Source organism: Chelonia mydas, chromosome 8 (genome assembly GCF_015237465.2).
Source record: "Chelonia mydas isolate rCheMyd1 chromosome 8, rCheMyd1.pri.v2, whole genome shotgun sequence".
Taxonomy (NCBI): domain Eukaryota; kingdom Metazoa; phylum Chordata; order Testudines; family Cheloniidae; genus Chelonia; species Chelonia mydas.
Genome location: NC_057854.1, coordinates 22014563 through 22039095, shown reverse-complemented (window position 1 = coordinate 22039095; position 24533 = coordinate 22014563). Strand labels below are relative to the sequence as shown.

The following is a 24533-nucleotide window of genomic DNA, read 5'->3' as shown; positions in this document are numbered from 1 at the left end:
GTCAGGAACAGAACCAAGCTCTCCTGAGGCCCAGCCACTGCCCCACCCACTAGATCAAACTGGCTCCCAGTGAATTAGTAGTAGTAGCTGGGATTAGAACTCAGGAATTCCAGGGTTCTAGTCAAATAATCAGTCCATGCTGCCTCCTCAAAAAAGTGGGTTTGGGTTTTCTGTTTAATTAGATGTAAATTAGACCGTGACTCTCACTCCCAACAGCAATCTGTCCCCACCTGACTGAGCACCCGAACAAATCTGGCAGTAGATGAGCTCACTTTCTCTTAGCTCTAATGCAGTGGAGTGTGCAGTGTTTTTCCCCTCCATCTCAGAGAAAAGCCTTCTCTTTTCAACGGAGCAGAGAGGGATTTCTCCATCAAAATCCTAGGCAATTACCTGTTTTCTGTTGTAGGCAGAACTCGTAGCAGACCCTATAGCTAAGATTGCTCAATGCTTCCCATTATAAGAAACTGTTTCCAATTGATTCTAACTTTGCCAAACTTGAGTCTGAAACTTCCCATGCTGGGTGTCTGACTCAAGCTAAATTTTTTTGAAAAGTTTCAGCTAAAACAGTCCAGCCATCTCTGAGAATGAGACTAAGGAAAAAATACACTGTTTTGCCCAGGTTAAAAAAATTCTTACGGCTGATTCATTAAGAAGCACTCACAGCTCCATGCTTTGGAGCGAGGGCTTGAACAGGGGAGTTACCCTTGTGTCAGGGCCATACCCTTCCCCATCCCTATGGAAATGTGCCCAAATTTGGGCAAGGTCTGAGCCTCTGAAAAAATTCACTTCAGACATGATCAGTACAGTTTGGTTAGAGTTTGGCAGCTAAGTTCTCTGAAGATTCCATCTGCACTGAATATCTCTGTCCCGTCATGGCTTCTCTGTGCCAACCGGCCTGACCGAGCATGCTCCAGCTCAGCGATGGAAGGGCTGAACAGGGCTTTCCCGATAATTGCTCATCCTGGCTGCTACAGAAAGCAATTGCTCCTCTGTGGCACCAGGCGACTGAAACTAAGAGAAGGGAAACTCTCTCTACTGTGCAGCATGGAGGAGAAGGAAGAAGCCGCCTGACTTGAATGGGAGAGGGGAAAATGGTGGAATAAGAGAAGAGGGGACCGGGAGAGGCTGGGGCAGGACAGAGGGTCTGTAACCACTAGAACACACTCTCCTATAAAACCTGGACAACCCAGGATTCCTGTGTCTCAACATTCCTTTGCTGCTAGCAAATAGCTGTGAAACTCACTGGCAAAGTACATCTCCATCCCTGGTAGTGGCAGGCCCTGAGGGACATTAATAGCCTTCTACTGCTACCAGTTACTCCATTAGCCTTAGTGATGGAGGACTGTGCTGGGGATCTAAAACTCCAGCCCTCGCTGATGACGCATATGGGGTTCAATATGTCCACAGGATGAAGTTTGTTTTTTAAATTTTTTAAGTTTTTAATCAATGTAGGAGATTACTTTAAAAAACCCAAACACCCTACATTAAAAGAACATTGAGGTTGCAAAGCCAAGCTTCCAAAAGTTAGGAAATGCCAGAATTAAAGTTGCCCCTGCCCCCTTAATTCAGTCCACTCCTGTGTATGCATTATGATATAGTCTTCGATTACATACTATTTTTTGCACAAGAGCCCTGCATCATTCAGTTCACAGGACGGACGGTGGTCACGGGTGAATGAGGCTGTTGTTTACAGCAGGGTTTCTCAACCCATGAGTCGCGACTCAAAATTGGGTCACCAGTACATTTTAAAGGGCTGTGTGGCCGCTCCAGAGGCTCTGGTCCCGTAGGGCTGGCTGGGCTCAGTTACCTGCTCTGGACATTGCAACCTCCCAGGTCATAGTGCCACTCAGGTTTGGCCCAGCTGCCTCTCCGTCATGATGATGGGGGGCCAGCCAGGCCAAATTTGTGGGCTGAATGCAGGGCGGGCTTTGCAATGCCCCCCAGGGCCTCCCGCCTGCTGCAGCGGCAGTACCCAGCCCTCTCCCCCGGCCTTTTTTACTAAGTCACAACGGGCTATCAGCATTTACAAATGACTCCTGAGCCCCAGCTGGTTGAGAGCCTCTGGCCTACAGGGCCCCTGCGTCACTCGGTACAGAAGTTGGAAGCTGTTCAGTGGATGAGGCAGGGGACTGAAGAAAGAGACAGGACGGTCTCACGATTAAAGCAGTTGAATGCTGGCCTAGAGAATGGGGTTCTATCCCTGCCTCTGCCACAGAGTTCCTGTGTGATGTGAGCAAGTCACGTACACCAATATTTTCACCAATGGCCACTGTGTGCTCCTCATTTTCTGGGGGCTGGACTTGATACCCTGGGATCTGATTTACAGAAGTCCTGAGCACTCACAGCAGCAACTCAGGTCGAGGGGAGCTCTCCTCTGGACCTCTATCGTGCTCTGAAAAATCGGGCTCTGGGCACCTCAAGCCCAAATTCATTGCCGCTTTGATAGTTTTGGCTTTAATCTCTGTGCCTCAGTTCCCTGCGTAGCAATGCTCCCTGGCCTCTCCCCTCACAGGGGGGCTGTGAAAAGAATGCATTAAAATTTGTGATGCACTCCACCACTATAGTGATAAGGACCACAGAAATGCCCAGGGAGATATTAATAATTCTGTGTTCATGCGGAGTTCAAACGGTGTGCACTAAATAAGACTGGGGCCCACAGACTGAATGAAGAGGATAAAAAGAAATATTGAAGAACTACTCGTTCACTGAATGAGGCAGGGATCCTGTGGTGAAAATAGTCTGTGATCAGGTAATTAAAGATTGTATCATAATTCAGACACACCAAGGGGCTGAGCTAATTTTTGAGTGACTGGCTTTGCGACCTTCATGGTCTTTTAACAACTTTTTTTTTGGATTAAACATACACATAAAGTGTGTGGAATATGACGGCACAAATGCTTGGCCTGGAACACCTCTGAATCAGACACTGCCAGATGCATCACACAGTCATGGGACGGGGGGGGGTTTCCAGTTGCTACATATAACTTTGATGAAAGATATGTGATCGAGTGGTTAGTTCCTGGGACGAAGGCTCAGTAGTTCCTGTTTCTGATCCTGATTCTACTACAGACTAACTCTGTGTCCTTGGGCAGGTCATTTTGCCTCTCTGTGCCTCAGTTTCCCAGTATGTGAAACTGGGCTAATAACTATTCACGTCACATGGGAGTTGTGAGGCTTTAATTAATGTCTGTAAAGTGGTTTGCGGTCCCGGGATGAAATGAGTTGGAAAGTGCAATGTGCTATTACATTTATGCCAGGATAACGTGGCCACTCTTCACAAAGCAGCTCCCAGGGAAAGCCCTTTCCACAGGCGTATGTGTCTATCTATTCCTGCCATTTTCCCTGCTGGCTGCCAGGGACTGGCCTGCAGCTCTGCAGCACTCAGCAGGAGCAGCTGGAGTGTGGGCTACGGGCACCTTGTTTTTTCCTCCACTCTGAAGACTAAATGCTTCCCCCCAGCTAGCCTGGGAAAGGCATGCCTTGCAGCTCTGCTGCTGCACTTCCCCTTGTGCTCCCTGACGTTCAGAGATTTCCCAGCGCTGCTGCACCTCCAAGCTGTGGCGATTAAATGACCCCCCTGTGGCACATTACTAAAGGAAACTCCCAGTCAAGAAGAATCCAGACCCACGAGGGTTTAATGGACAAGGCAGGTGCCTCCCACGTGACTTCACCAGGGGACACTGAGCTGAAGAGCTGCAGCGCCTCGTTGAGAGGTTTGGGTCTCAGTGTTCACAGAGGGCCATAAAACTCCCTCTGCCGTAAGGAAATGAGAGCCTGGCTCACCAGTGGGGCCCGCCTGCTTTCTCACCCAAGTCAGTGTATCTGGTCCACAAGTTGCCAAGGCCACCATAGCTCAGCTGGAATGAGGGCTCGTTTCTCTTCCTCAGCGAGGCGCCGTTCTTCAGCGATAAGGCGGCGTGTTCCGAACACCGGTAGGTGATGAAGCCGTATTTATCCCCCCTGAGCAGCCAAAGAGAGGAATCAAGACGTGACTGACCAGGGAGAGGGATCTGATGAGCCTTATCTCCTAAGGGACTGAGAGCCACATACCGTGTAGCTTGGTTTACGGAGGGCACATGCAGGAATTGTACAGTGCATCTCACTTGCACCTGTGGTATCTTAACAGTTCTACAGGCCTCCCACACCCACCTTGGCCCAAGGGGGAATTTACAGACAGCTCCTCTGAACCTTGTGAGCCCTGGGATGCGATGTACACCAGGGGACTGTGCTGTTTTAAGGCCATCCCCATTCATCCCATTAAAAGATGAGGATGAGTTAGCCAGCACATGTCCTATGTCCGAAAAGCCCTATGAGAATTCCCATTGCTTTGCCAGGTGTGGGCCTGAGCTCGCGCTCAACACACCTGTTATTCCTGGTCAGAACCCGACACTCGACGATCTCCCCAAACACTTCGAAGCGTTTCTTCAGTTCACTGGAGCTCATGCTGCTGGAGAGGTTTCTGATGTACACCACCCGGCCTTCACCCTGTACAAGCACAACCAATGCAGCTCAGGCATGCCCTCTTACCAGGCCTCCCTGCTGCTCCCCCGGCATTACCCATTGGGGAATCCCACTGCTGGACAATGCCCCCAAGCCTCTGAGCACATGCAAAGCAAAGATCCGGCCCCCCTGCGCAAACAGCTCTCTGAGCAACCTCAAACAGCTGATTTCTTTTCATGCACATTTTCTTTCCTTTATCCTTCTACTGCATCCTTTCAGCTTTTGCAGCGTTCTCCTTGTGGAAGTGTAACTATAAGAACGTTACTGAGAATTCCTGTCTGTGGAACTCAGCTTGTGCTGAGCTAAAAATGCCAGAGATGTATGGGGGTGTACAAGGTAACACAGAAGACCAATAAAGTACTACCACTACACACACACAGGCTTTCTATGTATATCTGTTGCTTTTTATATGCAGTGAGGCTCAGCTCAATAATCTCTTAGCAATTCCAAGTATTCCCCGAATTCCCAGCCCTAATTGCTAATTCCGAGTGCAGTGGATGTAGGGTGCTCTGAATTCCTCCAGCGCCAGGGATCCTGAATATTGCCAGAGTCAATAGCTTGCTCTTTATCTTTTCCCCATGCCCTTGTTTAAAATTGGCCCCACCCCCAGGAATGCCACAGCCAGGGCCAATACACTCCACCACCTCCTTTCTGGAGTGGGAGATGAATTGAGGGGCTGCGAATTGCTTTGTCCCAAGATTTAAACGGGCTTCAGTAGGATGAAACCATCTGCTCCCACCTCGTTCAGCACAGCACCCCCGTGGAGCCTGCAGGTCACTTACAATGGCCTTGTCGCGTCTCTTCTCAATCTGGTCCCAGCTCGCGTTTCCCCCTTGACATTGCTCGCTGTATTCACATCTGTTTGTAAGCAAGCACGAGAGAGAAGTTCAGCGCGGAGCAAGGGATCCTGCAGGGGGAGCTTTGGCAGTCAAAAGGACGTGGAGGCACAATCAAGTTGCCGTGTCTGGCACAAGCTTTTAAAAAATCTCTAACCCAAGAGCCTCCTGGTGAGTAGGCTCCACTGATGCCAGGTGTGGATCCTCCAGAGAAGAGCCTGGCTTCCCAAACCAAACCGCTTTAGCCCTGGTTCCGGGACTTAAGCCGCAAGGGAAATCATTCTTTACAGATACTTGATGTGGCTCCCTATCTCCTTGTAGCTCTCCCCTTCTCAAGGAGCCCCTGGCTCCTCCCCAATTCTCCTCCTTGTATCACCAGAGAAACCCACCCTCAGACAGGTCAAGCATTGCCTGACTGACCAGTGCCAAGCAGCCACTGGTGTATTATCACTTACTTTTAATGAACTAAAATAAATGACTGGAGACGATTTCATCAGAACTCTCCCCTGCTGGGCTGGATGGTTGGAAGGGCCTGGGACTGATATGCACTGTATGCCATGCGCAGACTAGGTGCTCTGCACACCCATGCTCTGTGGCGGAGGCGCTGGCTTTGCGATTTGCCAGCGGGTGCTTGACCACCACTCCACCCCTTTCCCCAAGACCCCACCTCTGCCCTGTGTCTTCCTGCCCCTGCTCTGCCTCTTCCCGTGCCCACTCCATCCCCGTTCTGCCCCCTCCACTGAGCGCACCCCAGCCCTGCTCCTCCCCACTGCACACCGCTGCACAGCTGATCGTGGCGGGTGGGAGGCGCTGTGAGGGAGGGAGAGGAGCTGATCACCCGAGCCCGCCAGCAGGCGGGAGGCACTGTGGGGGAGGGGGAGAAGCTGATCCGCAGGGCTGCTGGTGGGTGCTGAGCACCCACTATTTTTGTTCCCTGGGTACTCCAGCCCTGGAGCACCCACGGGGTCGGCGCCTGTGCTCTGTGGAGGTGCTCAGTGTTAACTCTGCACTGTACGGTGTGTCAGGGCTGACACCTGAAGCTTAACACCTGAGTGATCTTTGGGATTGAATGCTTGGATGTATCCCTGGGAGTCGGGGGGACCACCTCGGCTTCACTTTGGGGTCCTTGTGTTCGTCACACTGACACGAGAACATCACTTGGCACGTCTCTAGCACCGGCTTTTTGTCCTGGCATCTCACAGTGCTTCACAGAGGAAAACAAATGTATCCTCATTTGACAGATGGGGAAAATGAGGCCCAGGGAGATGGAGAAGTGACTTGCTCAAGGTTACACAAGGATTTGGTGGCAGAGCCCAGGCCACTGCTCTGTTCACCTGCCTCTCTTATACCCCCAGTATAAACCCCCAGGAACTTATTTTTCTTGAGATGTGGTTGCAGGCTGGGACTCATCAGTCCCACCCTTCCCCTCCTGCCAGCTGCCCAACTATACCTGAATGTCCGTCTGTTTGCTGGAGACCTGGACCTGCAGCACAAAGACCCAGAACTGGATCTGCTCCGGGAACAGTGGTGCAAACTGGACCTGGCAAGTGGGTTCCTGCGCAAACAAAGCTTGGATTCCAATGGACGCTCGCAATGTTCTTCGTCTTCCTCCTCCTCCTCCTCCTCCACGGGGGAGCTGCTCTCACTGCAGCTATCTTCGAAGACAGTGTCATACTCGGGGGTCTTGCAGAAGGCCGTGTCCTCATCTTCAAGGGCACTGTCCAGGAAGCCGAAGTGCTTAGTTAAGCTGGCTCTGATCTCCTGGTCTCTGAGCTGTTTGCTGCACTCCTTCCACAGGACCTCACCCTTCCCCTCCTTGCTGCCCTGGCCCGACCCCTGATAGTGTGCATCTGGCACTCTTCGTTTGTGCTCACCCTCCGTGTGGCTCTGGGGCTCCCAGGATTTCAGCACTTTCCTCTGGAGCATGGCCTCGGGTTTCAGCACCTGGCAGTAGTCGTGGTCCCCGAAAGAGCGAGAAAATGGCCGCTTCAGCATCCCCTGCTGCTCCGAGGAGGAAGGGCGCACGGCAGCTCGGCTCAGGTGTGCGTAAAGCTCTGTTCGCTCTGGGTGCTTCTTCATGAGTTTCCTGGAGGCTGACATGTCGACTGCCACTGTTGAGGTTCTTGGCCCCGGGATGGAGGAGGTGATGGTAGCTTCCTCCTTTGCTGACCCATGGGGAATGTCCGGCTTATACAGGTCCTCCTCAGCAGGCTTGTACGGAGGAGTGGTAGGCGGTGTGAGACCTAGACCCCCCCCCCAACAAACCACAAGAGTGAAACTCTTTGAGCAGAGCTTTCCCACTCTTACCACAACTGGTCATGGCAAAAGGAGCTAGGTCTGGGTAACTCTACAGAGAGTCACCAACCCTCTACTCTGTAGCGAGGGGCTCCCTGATAGTTACTACTAGCCTCCTGTCTTCAGAAGAGGGTCATTGCAACACCACAGTGGTTTGCAGATAGAGAGGCTGACAGGATCACCTTCCTGCCTCCTCCTCAAAACACATTGGTGAGAAAGGCCTTTGACTGGATTGTCAGAGGAGCTGGGCACCCATGAAGCAGTGGAGGTCAGCAGGCACTCTGCACCTCTGAAAATTAGCCCATGCGCTTGTTACATCATACATTTAGCTTGTAGTTGTTGCGTATCATTACATCTAGATTGCTAAGCAGATTTGGACCTGGGCAGTGCTTGGAAGGGAGACTTCCCTGGCAAATGCCCTCAACAGCACACCAGTCGTGAGCCCAGTTCCCATAGTCTTTGTCAATCCTATAGCAATTTTTGGAAAAGCAAGGATTTGAGGCCTAATCCAACCCCTACTAAAGTCAATGGAAATGCTCCCATTAACAGTTAACTTTATCCTTGGGATTCTGACCAAATTCAAGAGGAGAATGTACAATCTGGCTCCTTGTATTTTCCATAGTTTCAGTTCAATACAGGATTCCTTCTCACTTCCTGGATGGATCTGTTGTGCAGTGTTGCTGTGCACCATTGAACAGCTGCTATGTTCCACCCCAGAGGTGGTTGCATTTCAGTGGTATCCGAATTGCTTAAATAAGTAGCTTTAAAGTGCTGAGGTGTCCTTTCAGATGAAAGGCACTACAGAAATGTAGGTTTTTATTACTAAAATCCATTATATTTACACTGTTTAAATAATTCCTCAGATTACCACCACCCCCACCATATCTAGAAGCGGTTAGCGCTAGACTACTTCACACTGAATTTTTGGTATTGTTTCCCCTCACCTTCCAATGTACACAGAGAGAATCCCAACAACAGAGGAAGGGAGCACTTTACATGAGTGGCTTACCGGCAGTCCCACACAGCTCTACAGTCAGCACCTGCTCAAAGTTCCTCTTCCCAAACGGAGGATCACTGGAGAGGAGAAGAACATTAGAGGAGCGGGGAGGTGTTTATATGAACATCAGACACTGAGAGTACTGCTGAAAGAGCAGCACAGAGACCACGACCAAAGGGGGAACAGGAAGAGGAGATGTCACCTATACAGGATGCCTACTGTGTCCCTCTCCGACTCTCTGTGGCACCAAGGATAGTACATGATGGGGGGAGGGGGCCCCAAAATCCAAGCCTCTGAAGCTTTTCCATTTTCCCTCCCAGCTGAGAGAGAGGAACAGGCAGCTAGAGAGACACTCCAGCAGAAATGTATCCCTCACAGCCAGAGCTCCAAGTCCTTATTTTCAGGGAAAGGAGCCAGAGAAGTGCCCCCACTATCTTCTCTCCAGCATATGGCACTTCAGCAGAGAAATCCATAGGACCTGCCCTGAATTTGAGGGCCTGGAGCTATGCTATCACTTGCATTTAGGATCCCAGTCCAAGACACTGTGCTTCAAACACAAGCCACAGCTAGTCAAATGTCTCCTCCCTGCTGCACCTCGTCTTCATCTGATTGGTAAAAGTCCTGAAGTTTTGCCTGGCTGGCTGTTTTAACTTTGAAATTTAAAATGAGTGTCCATCCAGGCAAAACTACAGGCCACCTGGCAGTCATGCTGGCCCAGACTGCCACCGGGTTCGGTTTAAATTGCTGGTATTTTATTTTACACTTACGTTTGTGCCAAGGACAGCGTGAGACACGTGGGTGTTTCTGAAAGACACGGAGAGAAGCAGAATTACCGAACAGGCTGCATTCCCTTCAGACTGATTGACTGCATCACACCCAGAAAGAGGAGGCAGCGTGGGCTAGCAGATTAGGTGAGGGCTTGGACGCCAGGAGCTCTGAATTCTGGACCTAGTTTGGCCACGGCTTGCTGTGACTAGGCAAGTGACTTTGCCTCTCTGTGATTTGGTTTCCCCATCTACCAAACGGGATAATACCTGCCTGCGTTGTGAGGGTTAATCACATAACATTTGTACAGAGCTTTCAACATGCACATGCTAAGGTGCTGCTAATAATTAATAGTATTACAAGGGGCTCCAGGGGGAGCTCCGGCCCTCTCCTCAGCTGGAGGGGAAGTATTCTATAGGATGAGAAAATGGGGAGATCCTTCATGGGTGGTTTTGCAGTGATTCACTCAGTAGACAGTGTCTTTTGATGAACACATACTACTTGACGCTTATTTTGCCATAGATCTCAGCCATAGATCTCAACGTCCTTCACCAAGGAGGATCTGTGTCCTTACCCCATTTTAAAGATGGAGAAACTGAGGCACAGAGAGGGGAAACAGCTTGCCCAAGGGCACAGTGATCCAATAGCAGAGCTGGTCTCTCAGCCCTCGCCCTGCCCACTGGACTATGCACCCCACAAGTTGCACAGAGAAAACCCAACAGCACTGGAGAAGTTTGGTGTTTGCCCCATTGGCTCTGGGGTCTGCAGTGCACGGCCATTCACGGGCACATGCACAAATGCTTCCTACGTCAGCCAGGCAGCAGCACGGCTACAAGTGACTCACCGCCCAGCGAGCGCACAGGGTCTGACATGCAGGGCTAGTGCTTAGAACACCACAGTCCAGCTCAGCCTGTGCTAAGCCCCTCATGCGCTGACGGCCTGGGGAGAACGGAGTCAGCAGGAGTACCTTTGAGCATTAGTTCTGGCAATGCCAGGTCAATGCTGGGGTTAATTCACTTCTAGGCCCCTGTTCTCTCTCTCCTCCTTACCTGTTTCATGCAACGGGGTGCAGTGCTGGCTCTCATCCACCTCACATCCTTCCCCCTCAACTGGGCTCCCCAGCGGGGGGGTCCGGGTCTCTGGGTGGTTCTGACACCTGCTGTCCCCCTCGTCTGTACCGCCCACCTCCACCTCTGCCGCTGGCTCTTCTGCATTGAAGTTCTCCAGGGCTGGGCACAACGCGGGCTCCCGAGAGGCAAGAGCACCCTTCGCCCGGCTCTCTGCTGCCTCTCTGGGGACAGATGGCTCTGGGGGAGGCTCATCAAGAAATGACAGCCAGTGGCCGAGCTCAGGGTTGAGTCTCTTGGAGCGTCGGACAGCATAAATAGTGCTCTCCTGCTTCCGTCCCACTTTCCCTGAGGTTTGCTGGGCTGGGAGAGCCACATGGTTCCCAGTGGCATCCTCTGGGCTGCTGGTCTCTCTCTTGGCTTCGCACTCGGCCTTGGGGCTTTGCCTTAGCTCTGTTTTCTCCAGAGGCATTTTGGCTCTGGACTGATATCTCCCAGGAGAGCCCTCAGCCTCCTGAGCAGATGCTCCAGGAGACCTGGAGCCATGAGGCCTGACCAAGGAAGCATACACGGGTTTGGCCAATCTGTATGGCTTGCTCACGTCACACAGCAGGTCCCGGGCCAGTAGCTCCTTCAGGATGGAGAACTCCGGCCATGTGGCTCTAGGCTTCTTGCAGCCGGCTGTTGTTTGCAAGGTGCAGGCTGTCCGGCTCTCCTGGCTGCAAAGGGGAGGTATCTGCAAAGGGCAGTCTGGCTTTGCTCTCTTGTAGGGGCTGTTACAGGGCTGGTGCTTCACATCTGCAGGGTCTCTGAGAGGCAGCTTCCTCGGAGGAAGGCAGTAGGTATGCATGTAGCGGATAAGCTTCACCACTGTGTGCATGGCCTTCTCGCTGGCCAACTGATCGCTGGTGCCATCCGTGGAGGAACGAGGCATTACCGGGTCCTCACTGGAGCTCAGTGAGTCTTCACTCGAGTCGCTGTCGTCTCCACTGTTTGCAGAGTGACTCAGAGGGGAGCGGCTGCTGCTGCCTTGGTGCTCGTCTGGCGGCCAGGTGGCTTTGGTCTGTGGGCAGCGTGCGGTGGAGGTGAGGTGCTTGTGCAGCTCTGTGCAGCTCCGACTTTGAGCCTGGAGAGAGCTCAACTTTCTGTCCCGGGGACCCTCCACCTTCAGAGACAGAAGAGAGATGCCCCAGTGAGAACAGACTCAGCCCCCGAGCCCTAAAATGTGGCTGTCTAACTAGTGCACCACAAGACTCCCCACCTGCAGAAATACACTCTGTGGGAGCCACAAACCCACTAGGGACACGTGCCAGGTCCAGTTATTTCACTGAACAATGCTACGGGGGAAATAGACCCTGGGCCCATTTTCTCACCCAGCGGCGTAAGGAAGTGGGCCCTCTCTGGGGAGCAGGGCCTGTTTCTGAGCCCTCGGTGTGAGGAGCCGCTGTTTGCCTGCCTGGTTACATGGACAGAGCAGTTGCTTCACTGAACGTCTTTAGAACCAGGCTAGTACCGAGTGACAGCAGGACCTCCCTAATGGCACAGGCTGCCAGCCTCGGCTCTCAGCAAAGTCTCCACTGCAGAGGCTGCAGCGAGTTCCCATGTTCCCAGATTTAGACAGGATACAACATTTATTAGGACAAGCTGAACAATTGTAAATAATTAACCTGCGCTGTCCCTGTGATAATGAAAGGGCTGAGGATACTTGGCGCTCCATGTATTATCCTTGCTCTAAATGCAGTCATTTGCAGTGGCTTCCCGTACCCTCTGCCCCACACACACCCAGGCATGCTCTGCCATTAGGCAGGCTTCACAAGGTCACTTTTAAACCAGGGCTGAGTAATTTTTAGTGAGACCTGCTATCCAGCCCCAGGCCCTTCCGAACATGGTAAGCGCACCGTTACTAAGGCACGCTCAGTCATCCCTGCAAAGAACTGGCAAACAATGCAGTGTTTCAGGGGTTGTTTGTTAGCAGTGAAGGAAGGCGCATCCGGCCTCAGTAGTCTACTGGGCTCTGTCCTCAAGGTGGTTATGGAGATCTCTGCCTTAGGTATGTCTACTTCATCACAGCCAGCTGAGTGGGCCAAATCACATCTCATTATATCTCACTGGAGACACGTGAACGTTTCATAACAACGGTTCCTTCATCTGCTCCCTGGGCCCCTACTGCTGAGCTGAGACCATGGCTCGGGCAAGGCAGTGCACCAAGGAGCCTTTGCTCTTTGGGGAGAGTGGATGAAGGTTGCTTTCCTTCTTTGGAACAGACAGGGATGATGAACAGCTTTTGAGTGATGCCTCTGGGAGGATTATGAGAACTGGCTGCAAACGGATGAGGGAACGGACTTGGCCTAAGAGAGTATGTCTACACTACAGTTGAGAGGCATAATTTCCAGCCCAGGCAGACAGACTTGCACTAGCTCCGTTCGAACTAGTGCCCTAAAAATAGCAGCGTGGACGTTGCAGCACCAGCGGCAGGTTGGATTGGTTGCTTGAATCCAGGCCCACCCAACGGCCTGATTCTGAACTCGGGCACAGGCCACAATTTTTTACCATGCTAGCTCAAGCTGAGCTAGTGCAAGTCTGTCTGTCCATGCTGGGAATCACACCTCCCAGCTGCAGTGTAGACACGCCCATAGTGCCTTGATCCCAATTCATCATGGTCACCGGTGCTAGCCTGCCCATCTTGTAAACCACAAGCTTTTCGTTAGCCAGAGAACTGGGGTGGCTTAATGTGACGGAATGCACTCCTGTATTCACACCCTGTACACTACATTGGTCAAACAGGACAGTCTCTACGTAAAAGAATAAATGGACACAAATCAGATGTCAAGAATTATAACATTCATAAACCAGTCGGAGAACACTTCAATCTCTCTGGTCACGCGATTACAGACATGAAAGTTGCGATATTACAACAGAAAAACTTCAAAACCAGACTCCAGCGAGAGACTGCTGAATTGGAATTCATTTGCAAATTGGATACAATTAACTTAGGCTTGAATAGAAACTGGGAGTGGCTAAGTCATTATGCAAGGTAACCTATTTCCCCTTGTTTTTCCCCCCCCCACCCCCAGACGTTCTTGTTAAACCCTGGATTTGTGCTGGAAATGGCCCACCTTGATTATCATACACATTGTAAGGAGAGTGATCACTTTAGATAAGCTATTACCAGCAGGAGAGTGGGGTGGGGGGAGAGAAAACCTTTTGTAGTGGTAAACACCCATTTTTTCATGGTTTGTGTGTATAAAAAGATCTTCTGTACTTTCCACAGTATGCATCCGATGAAGCGAGCTGTAGCTCACGAAAGCTTATGCTCAAATAAATTGGTTAGTCTCTAAGGTGCCACAAGTACTCCTTTTCTTACTACTGAATAGTCTTTGTACAAAATATGCCTTGTAAGGTATCATTTGAAAACTAGTAACTTGCTGGTCAGTAATATCATGGTGAAATGTGTGTAGCAATTATATGCAAAGTTACGAGTTCCCCCTGAATGCTGACAGTGGCACATGTTCAAACTCACGTAGTCCTGATTAGGCAAAACTTGTCAAGCAGGCCTATCTTAAACAAAGGAATGTGTGCTATCTCAATTTACATATAAAGTCTTGAGACAGCCAAGAGACCAGGCAAATCTGCAGTTTAGCACAGCCCCTCTCTGGTCTGGACTGCACCCTGGAATGTCATATCTAGTCAGACGCAGGGCAAACCTCAGCCTTCTAAGAGCGCCTCTCTGAATGAGGGAGCTCCATCTTCATAGCCCTTCCATGCTTGACTTTGTTGTCGAGCTGCCCATCACTGACATGGTGGTCTCTCTGGTCTGAACAGACTGAGCATCCCGCTCCAAAATTTGTTTCATTCAAGCTGCCCAAGAGCCAGCAGATGGAACTGGCTTTTGATTACAACTGACCTGGGCTGAGTTTGCACCAGCTACCTAGACGAGAAAGGCACTGGGATACAGAGCCTCCTTCCTGCACCATTCAGGCTTTCTGCATCTCCCTCACCCTGCAGCTGGGCTAGCATGGCAGCTAAAGCCCTAAAGCACTCACTTGACTCTAGAGGGGTGACTAGCATCTCTCGTCACCGACTCAGTCCAACCAGCCCAACTGTGTCTGCCGTGGTGGTGTAGCTGCTTCAGCCCCAGGATATTAGACAGACACGGTGGGTGAGGTAATATCTTTTATTGGATCAACTTCTCTTGGTGAGAGAAACGAGCTTTCGAGCTACAGGGAGGAAGAGCTCTGTGTAGCTTGAAAGCTCGTCTCTCTCACCAACAGAAGTTAGACTGATAAAAGAGATTACCTCACGCACCTCGTCTCTCTGAGCCCCGGTAACACATTCACACGCTGTGGTTGCTCTTCTTGCGCTTCTGAGCAGAGTCAGTTCTCACCCTTCAGTTTATGTGGCAGAAAATAGTGCAGGTATGATGGAAACCTATTAGAGAGATCCGCTAGATAGGCAGGTTACATGGATTCCGTCAGACACAGGTGATCGCTGTAGCTGGGATCCGTGACAACACCAGCTCTTTCTTTTTACAACAGTCCTTCCCCCATTGCAGCTGATATGGAACAATGCACTGGCAGAAATTTTTCTACCTTTCCCAGGCAATCTAAGTCCACCTATCTAATGCACTACACAATTTCCATTATCCAAATGGAAAATCTTTGATGGTGGCTTGTGTTGAATTTCAGGGGATTAGCCTGAATGATTGGTTTGGGCTCTGCAATTTTGATTGCAGCTCTCACCAGAATAAGTCAACTCAACCAAGAGCAAATTCTACTATAATTTATTGGGAAGGAGGGGGGATTTTATAAATCAGAACTCCAAAGAACTGACCTCAGGGAAACTGTGAGAGGCTTTCACCCTCAGCCCCGCTGCAAACAAGCTGCCCCAAATGCAGAGAAGGGGTAGTTAGGGTCTCTCCAGAACCTTTTCGGGGTTAGACAGACCACACTGAGACAGACTATTTCCCCATGCACAGCACTTTCCCTTCCCCTTCAGATCGTGACACTCTTAGACCAAGTGTGTTTTCCACCAGCTTCATCCCCAGGGCTCATTATCCCCCAGTAGCTTCACTCAGAGGTTATTTATCCCTCCATGGAACCATCATTTGGCTGGCTTGTTTTCTGAATGCCAGTCTTGAGATTGGGTGAGGAGATGGGCAGGCAGGGGCATCCCTAGCATTCTCTGCTGGGACGGGGCCATGGCAGCTGGGATGGGAAATACCTTTGTGCAGGGTCGCTGGGGTCTGGATTTTGGGGGCCCCTGGCGTCGTGCTCTCCCTTCTCTCTGAGCCTCACAGCTTGGAGGCATGTGGGACGGAGAAAGAAGCAACTTCTTCAGCTAAAAAAGAGAAGTGTTGAGAAAAAGAATGGGAATTCCAGCGCGAACAGCGATCGATCGCGTGCTAACCTCTACTGCACACATGTGAGGTGGGTTCAGTGATATCCAACCACTGAAGCCAAGAGCCACAAACCATTGGTGTGCCTGCATCTGCTCTTGGCTCAGGCTGGGGATGTCAGCTGTAAGGATCATAGAACCAAGAAAGAAAGAATTTCACGCCTCTCTGCATGCAACTTGGCTGCAGGTAAAGAATGTTATAGCCTATGAAAGTGCTTTATGTCTTCAGAACACTTTACAAGCATTGATACATTGCTGTTCATAACACCCCTGTAGCTATGCAAGATGGGGAAAGGCTGCCCAAAGAGGTGAATTTGCTTGCCCAAAACCACACTGAATTGTACACCATGCCACCTCCTATTATAGTCACTCAAACTGCCGGGGCATTTAAATAACCCACCAAAACAATTTTCTCCTTTTCAGATGGTGATTTTAGTTCTATGTATGCATCTGATTTGGGCAGCTCACATGAGTCCTCATGCAAGGATTATTTGGCAGTAACGATCCAAAGGGGCTTGAATGAATCAATCAGCTTGCAAAGTGTTTTGAAGCTGTGTAAAAGCTCTGTGTAAGTGTCAAGTATTTATTGGGGATCTCCCCCAAGGTGACCCTGATGTGAATTCCACTGTAATCCCATCAAGAGGGTCTGGTGACAACAGCTGAGCTGGAATTTCCTTAGGTTACACAGCATCATGGCATACTCATTTCGGATCACAGGGTTAGCATATTCTTCTGTTCAAAACATTTTTTTAAAAAACATTCCATGTTCCACACGCGTAGCGCTAGTGCTGAAGCTTAGATCAATAGCAAGGCGACTGCTTAGGCTCTGTGGGAACGTACGGAAGTGCAATATCTAGGGCTTGGTCTTCAAAGATGGCCTGCAAATTTAGAGGCCCCCTTTAAGACCAGGCCCATGACAATGGTTATTGAAGTGGGAGGTTCACACAACAGCATTTCTGCTATCTTGGTTGGGTTCTGCAGTGAAATTGCAACAGGGGTTGCCCAGTGGCTTAATTGTGCACTTCCCATTTATAATAAGTATAAGTGCTCTCCCCCTGCAACGTATACATCCTATATATACACATACACATTGTGTGTGATATATACACCCCCACACACGCACTTTAGTGTGAAGTGGAAATGCACGCTTTCACCACTAGATGCCGCAATGCACTTTTATATAAACCATGCCTTTCCGTCATTACACAGCAGAGAGGTAGGGGGGTCCCCCCCATGGACTGCGTGCTCTGGCTGGTGAGTGAGCTACAGACACAGCTCGGTTATATCAGACCAGCAGGGATGCTCTTATATATGGCCCAGCAAGCCTTGTACCACCTGGCGGCAATGCCAGGGCTCTCCTGCTCAAGCTGTGAGTGAAGCAGGGTTCCAAGGAGTGGAAGCATAAAGCACAGGATTCATGGAAAAGACTCGGAGGTGGGACTGGAACCCAGAAACCTCACAAAGCCACAGAGAGGCCTCCTTTAGGGCAGGCGTGTTCAGCCCACACCCTGAAAGGGAGGGAGAAATACCAGGCTATGGATGGAGGTTTGGGATCAGGGGAAATGGCTATGTACTGCTCCCAGGTGCTCTACTGGGATGCAGTGGAATGATGGGGAGCTCTGGGATGGAGTGGAGGTAGGAATGAGCCACAATGAGATCCCGTTAGCCCAACCGTGGTGGGGTTCACATAAAGTGAGGCCCCAGTCCAAATCCCCCCTGGTTTGGGGAGCTGGAAAATGGATTATGCCCATCTGCTAACACCCACTGCCCTTTGCACACAGCAGCAATCAGCTTGTTCCCATGAGGATGGTGATGGAGGTGACGGTGATGGCACGGCACATGTATACGTATACAATACAGGTATATGCTTTGTATCGACGGTTAAGAGTTTTAAGCCTATAATGAAAAGATTCAGACCTTTGCTTCCTATCATACCCATGCAGCCGGCTTATCAGAGGCTCATCCAAATCCACCTTAAACAGTAGGAAGTGGGTTCTTACTAGAGACAGCTCATCAACCTCAGGGGCCAAAGGTGGCCCCCCCGGGGTGGGGGCGACTGGTTTGGGGGAAGGGGCTGGCGAGGCACAGGTGTGGTTGGGCACGTCCCTTTCTTCCATAGTGCGGAAGGCAGCCAGGCCCATGTCATCTTCCTGTATTTCATCCAGTGTTTCGGTGAGGGCTGCCAGCAGTGCTTCATTCTCACTGTCTATTATCTGAAAAGCAAGAGAGATTTGCACACAGCAGTGAGAGCCAGCAGACATTTCCATTACAGGCTACCTCGAGGGGGCGTAACTACAGCTCCCACAAGCTGCCCCACCGTATTATTTAAAGGGGTCTCATGCTTCCAGCGCTGATGCCAGATTTGCATCTGTCCTACTCCACTGACTTCAGCAAGACTGCTCCCGATTTACCCCAGGGTGCAAGCAGAATCAGGCCCAAGAGCGGCTGGAATCTGGTCCATTTTATGCCAATTTATGGTGCCCTTCCGATTCCCAGCAAGTTGCCACGGCTGGCCTCAGCAGCTCCAAGTGTAGGTGCCCTACAGTAGCCAGTTTGAGAGGCCCTGGCCTACTCAACCATCAGTGAACACTCACTTCCAAGTGATTTAGATTAGTGTTAGATTAATTTACTTGGGCTTGGTGCAAGGAAAGCTCACTCCTTGAACAGACTGATGCATTCTTTCTGGATTCACTGCACATCTCTGAACAGGCGTATTATTTCTCTACTGGGGGTGGGGGTGTGTTGTTTAAGTTGCAAGAGCTTGGCTGTATCCTTCCGAATCAAACTTGCACAAGTGTCTTTACAAAAAAAACCCACCGCCCAACTCAATCCCCCCTTTAAATCAGCAGCTGCTGAAGTGGATTCCCAGCAGCAGCTTCCTCTCCAACTAACTTCCACCCTTCCCGTTTTGGGTGTATTTTAGACACTCTGAAAACAGAGAAGGACACACAGTGATGTGTTCTTTCCTCAATTTGTGGGCAGCTGGCATGAAACTCTGACCACAATTTCCACCTGACTCGCTCTCTTGCTTCCGACCAGCACCGGAGCTCAGAGGGGTGGGGAGGAGGAGCACACAGCCAAATGCGGGAAGGGTATGTGGAGGGCTTAGGCTCAGGGCTGTGCAATGGAAGGGAGTCTGTGACCCCCTCCCCTCGGATCCGGGGGAGCATAGGAATGGCACTTGCATGATGGCAGCATGGCTACTGCTGGCCTTTTTGGTAAGCGCTGTTTAATTCTTAAAGCCCCGATGAGTGGAATCAGAGTCTCTCAGCTTTTAATGAAAGCTTTTAATGAAAACAAAGGCAGTTTCTAGCCTTTGCGGTTGCAGGAAAAGGTTGAAAATGAGACTGGCATGAATGCTAAAGGCTCAGAAATCAGAAAGCAAGAAGAAAGAACCCAACATGTATTATTATTTTGTAAACTCAAGATTTTTAAGCCACTCTCATGCTTTTGGCTCCTGCCTCATGATTTCTGAATGCCTGGGGGTGGTAATACCGGGATTGACTTGAGGCTGTACTGTCACATGTCATGACACTGTGTCACACTGCATGCAGATATTTTGAAGAGAAAGATGCTGTCACTGGCTCTAGGGAAACGAAGAGGGCAAGCCTATTAAACTCTGACCTGATCTGCACAAGAGACCTGATAGGGCCGCAGACTTTTCCACCACAGCTCTGCTGAGACACCTTAGTCCTGACCTGCTATTCCAGACCTGAACTCCCACACTCCACTCCGCTGATGCACCTCAATCCCAACCTACAGCCTCGACCCCCAACTATTCCAGTCTGGACTCCCCACACAGCTCTGCTGATGCCCCTGCCCTGTTGTAACTACCATCATTTCAACCATATTGCCAAAGGCCAAAATTGGGGCAAAACCTTAGAATGCTGGACATAAGAAAAGGAATAAGTGCAGTGACCCGGATTTACTTCTTCAGGAGGATTCATTTCCATGGGATTATTTACTGTAGCATTCCTGATATAAATAACTGGCAGTAATAAGTAGGATAACTGCAGCTCTGCATGTAGCACAGGGATAAATCTGGGTCTACAATGAGGCCCAAATGTACGTTAGCACCTGCTAACGAGAATTAAAACACTCTTTTCTTCAACCCGCTAACCCTGTTAGAAGTTTCTACACCAAGACCCAGGGAAAAGGCATCAGGATGCTCCATTTTGGGCTGCTGTGCATAGAAGTTCAGTGGGATACATTTCACTGTGTCCTGCTCACTGCTAACGGGCCTGTCTCTTATATTTCTGTTCTGTTTATCTTTTCCCCAGGAAGTTCAGCGGAAAATATGCATCTCGTGATGAAGGTCTGTCAGCTGCACTGGAGCCTTTTCAAGCACAGCAGAAGCGCAGTTTAAAGGCCAGAACGTTAGCATTGTTCTGGTTCAGTTTAGAAATATTGGGGCTTTTTAAAAGTCTCCAAAAAATGTAACCAGTGCCAAGATCCACAACTGGCTGCTAACAGGCACCAGTGAGCTGGACTCCAATGTAGGCCCGTTGCTAAGTGGCAGAAGAAGAGTCAAGGCTTCTCTCTGTGTGCGACCATCACCTAGGGGAAAGGGGACACTTCCTTGCCAGTCCAGAGGGGATGGGGCATGTCAAGGCCACCGCTACAAGATAAAGCTGTGGCCTTGACATGTATTCAGTATTCTTGCCAGCAAGTTAAAGAAGTATGGGCTGGATGAATGGACTATAAGGTGGATAGAAAGCTGGCTAGATTGTCGGGCTCAACGGGTAGTGATCAATGGCTCCATGTCTAGTTGGCAACCGGTATCAAGTGGAGTCCCCAAGGGTCAGTCCTGGGGCTGGTTTTGTTCAATATCTTCATAAATGATCTGGAGGATGGTGTGGATTGCACCCTCAGCAAGTTTGCAGATGACACTAAACTGGGAGGAGAGGTAGATACGCTGGAGGGTAGGGATAGGATACAGAGGGACCTAGACAAATTGGAGGATTGGGCCAAAAGAAATCTGATGAGGTTCAACAAGGACAAGTGCAGAGTCCTGCACTTAGGATGGAAGAATCCAATGCACCGCTACAGACTAGGGACCGAATGGCTAGGCAGCAGTTCTGCGGAAAAGGACCTAGGGGTTACAGTGGACGAGAAGTTGGATATGAGTCAACAGTGTGCCCTTGTTGCCAAGAAGGCCAATGGCATTTTGGGACGTATAAGTAGGGGCATTGCCAGCAGATCGAGGGACGTGATCGTTCCCCTCTATTCGACATTGGTGAGGCCTCATCTGGAGTACTGTGTCCAGTTTTGGGCCCCACACTACAAGAAGGATGTGGAAAAATTGGAAAGAGTGCAGCGGAGGGCAACAAAAATGATTAGGGGACTGGAACACATGAGTTATGAGGAGAGGCTGAGGGTATTGGGGATGTTTAGTCTACGGAAGAGAAGAATGAGGGGGGATTTGATAGCTGCTTTCAACTACCTGAAAGGGGGTTCCAAAGAGGATGGATCTAGACTATTCTCAGTGGTAGAAGAGGACAGAACAAGGAGTAGTGGTCTCAAGTTGCAGTGGGGGAGGTTTAGGTTGGATATTAGGAAAAACTTTTTCACTAGGAGGGTGGTGAAACACTGGAATGCGTTACCTCGGGAGGTGGTGGAATCTCCTTCCTTAGAAGTTTTTAAGGTCAGGCTTGACAAAGCCCTGGCTGGGATGATTTAATTGGGGATTAGTCCTGCTTTGAGCAGGGGGTTGGACTAGATGACCTCCTGAGGTCCCTTCCAACCCTGATATTCTATGATTTTATGAAGGATGGTCCAGCAGTTAGAGCATTAGCCTAGGACTTGGAAGCCCCAAGTTTAATTCCCTGCTCAACCACAGACTCCCTGGGTGACCTTGGGCAAGTCCCTTAGTCTCTCTGTGCCTCAGTTCCCCCGCCGTACAATGGAGATAATAGGCCTGCCCTAAGTCTCAAGGGTTTGGGGAGGCGCTCAGATACTTTGGTAATGGGGACCATATAAGTACCTTAGCTATCTAGATAGACAGACAGGTATTTACAGAAGGGAGGGGACCTGCTGCCCATTTCTGCCTTTCCCCCCATTCTATTAGCACTTGTAACCTACCATCATGTTCCTCCTAAAGTGCCTAGAGGTGCTGCCTGCGGTGGTGCCAGATGTTTCTGCGGGAGACACAGCCAGTGTGTCCAAAGAGCTCACAATCCCCCTCTAGCTACGTGGAGCCTACACACCAGATCCAACCAATGGGCCAGCTGGTCTCTTGTCCCACCTCCAGCAGTGGCGATCTCTGATGCTTCAGGAAAAAGTTCCCTTACTCCATGCAGTCCTGTGATTCCTTCCCACCTCTTGTGTCGATTACTAGACGCCCTGCCGAATGAGGTTTGAGTACCTTTTCTTAGCACGTCACTGCAAATGTCAGGGCTGATGACAAAAACAATCCATTCTTTTTTTTTTTAAATCCAGCAATTGACTCTATGGCTTTCTGTGACTCTCACATGCAAATTCCCTGCCTGTTAAAGGGGCCACCCCACTGACTTGTTTTAAAAGCACCAACTCTGTTTTTTCTATTGCAAACTAGTGTATATGCACTAGAGAAACCAGAAGCAGGACGCTGGACCAGCATGCCCCTTGCACTGGAAGATCAGATCCAGAGATGAATTTGTGTGTCTGTAAGAAGCACCTCAAATGTCAGTGAAGTCTGGATTTGGATCTGATTCTGGATCCAAACTTGGTGACTTGGGTCCAGCTCTACTTTGTAAGCAAGGTGTTTGTTTATAACCATCAGGCTGGTGCGTCTGGTAATCTACCCACCTAACCCCCGTTTATATACACACAGGCACAGACACACACAGGGACAATGATAAAGCTTAGCACTAATACTGCGTTGCCCAACAATAGACCTCAAAGCCTTCTGGATGGGGAACACCCTTCATCTTCCCCACGTTTCAAACGGAGAGACTGAGGCAGGGAAAAGCTGCTGGCCTAAGGTCACATAGGAAGCCAGTGGCACAGCTGGGCTGCACAACCACATCTCCTGACTCCCAGCCCCGTGTCCCACCCATCCACTGCCACGCTGCCTCCTGATTGCACAATAGTGGAGCGGAGTCTGGAGTGACAGTGCTGTGGGGAAGAGAGGGTGAACTAACATCCTGTGTGTGACCCATGAGTGGCCTGAGTGGGCCACTTCCTACCTGCTCATTAGACAATCCAGAGCGCCTCCCCCCAAATGCAGATCAGCTATGAGCATGATGCTCGCATGTCTGTTCAGAGCGCAATTCATTGAGAGGGAGTCTCTGCTATAAATAAACGTGTGCGCAGAATGCAGAGGTGATGCTGAAGCTGGAGAGTCAGATAAAAGGGAAGCTGTCTTCTGCATGCTGGAAATTAACATTCCTGTGCCACCCCGCTCCGTGCTGCTGCTGAGCCTCTTAGGAACCACAGCTGCCACCCACCCCAGCACAACCTGTCAGCCCTAAAATCAAACAGGACGCACCAGGCACTCCGCTGTAATTTCCTTTTAATAATACATCACAGGAGAGTTGGTTCAGCAGCCCTCTTCTATTCTTCCACCACCTCATTATAGCCTTACTCCGCTTGCCCCATTTAGAAACGGAGTGCCAATTAATGGAGCGCTAATCAGCTGGGGAAGAGAGACTAATAGCCCGGACCCCCTCCCCTCCTCATCCCGCCACCTGTCCTCTGCTTCCCCATGCTGATCTAGGAAAAGGAAGGAGATGAGGCGATGTTACCTGGGGAGAAGCCCACAGGAGGCCCCGTCCTGAACCTCAGCTGCCTTGGCTTCAATGGGCTGGATATGCAGCACTGGGCAGTGACTTTGTGCGTCGTGTAGTGAGGTGTGTGCACGTGGGCGGGGTGCCCTGTGCTGGCTCCCCGTGCTGCAGGGGAATGTGTGTTTGGGGGTGGGGAGGATGGAGGGAGGGGTGTGCTGCAGTCCAGCACAGCCGCCTCCCTGCAGTTCAACACGGTTTGCATTGTTCTTGACTGGCAGGGGCTGGACGGGCAGTTTGGGGAGTGGGAAATCTGTTCTCGGTGACCGCGCTCCTCAGAGAGAACCTGCTCCAAAGCCCCCTGGAATAAATGGGGGGCTTTCCACTGACATCAGTGGGACCTGGATAGGGTCCATAGTGAATGGCCAGGACAGACTAACCCCAGATTGCTCAGTCTTTACTGCTCTTCTTTGGCTAGGCTAGGGGACAACACAGCATTCCCTGCCCCTTCCCAGAGGCGGCTTCCTCCTTTCATTGGGCTGAAGGGACAACATCAGTGCCCTGTACTTGTAGGTGGGGGGCAGGGGAGGAGAGGGAGACCAGGAGGAAAGATTCGCCCCAGAGTGAAAGCGCCGCTTGGTGGCCTCTGCCTTGGGCCAGGGAGCTGCATGGCACACGGTACCTGAAGGAGCTCGGAGTCGTCTGTGCTGTACTGGCTGGACTCGGTCTCTGAGTGCTCGGCACACCACTGCAGCTCGCTGAAGCAGCTGGCAGAGTCAAAGTCACTGGCGTCCAACGGGGACAGGTCAATCTCAGGGAAATCAGAGTAAAGGTGCTCCTCGCCAGATACCTCATACTGTGAAGAGACGAGAGGGGGTGAGCCCGGCCATCCTCTCCTCCACCCGCCAGCGCCAGAAAAGCCTGATACAGCAGCCAAAGCCCAGGGTCTCATAAAATGCCTGTCTGTTACATGCGG

At 50.7% G+C, this 24533-nt stretch overlaps 1 protein-coding gene across 2 annotated transcripts in view; it reads right to left on the bottom strand.

The window, feature by feature from the left end:
- PPARGC1B (PPARG coactivator 1 beta) overlaps positions 1–24533 on the bottom strand; it is a 93088-nt gene that overhangs the window by 4552 nt on the left and 64003 nt on the right. Inside the window, exons 2-11 of one of the 2 annotated variants that reach the window (XM_007057241.4) lie at positions 24240–24413; positions 17855–18067; positions 15681–15797; positions 10443–11625; positions 9396–9432; positions 8641–8705; positions 6787–7579; positions 5283–5358; positions 4364–4485; positions 3809–3960 (exon numbers count right to left, since the gene is read on the bottom strand). In XM_007057241.4, the coding sequence (XP_007057303.2) occupies positions 3809–3960; positions 4364–4485; positions 5283–5358; positions 6787–7579; positions 8641–8705; positions 9396–9432; positions 10443–11625; positions 15681–15797; positions 17855–18067; positions 24240–24413 (2932 nt within the window). Of the gene's footprint in view, positions 1–3808; positions 3961–4363; positions 4486–5282; positions 5359–6786; positions 7580–8640; positions 8706–9395; positions 9433–10442; positions 11626–15680; positions 15798–17771; positions 18068–24239; positions 24414–24533 lie in introns of those variants that run through there. The other variant, XM_037907246.2, reaches the window with a different exon arrangement.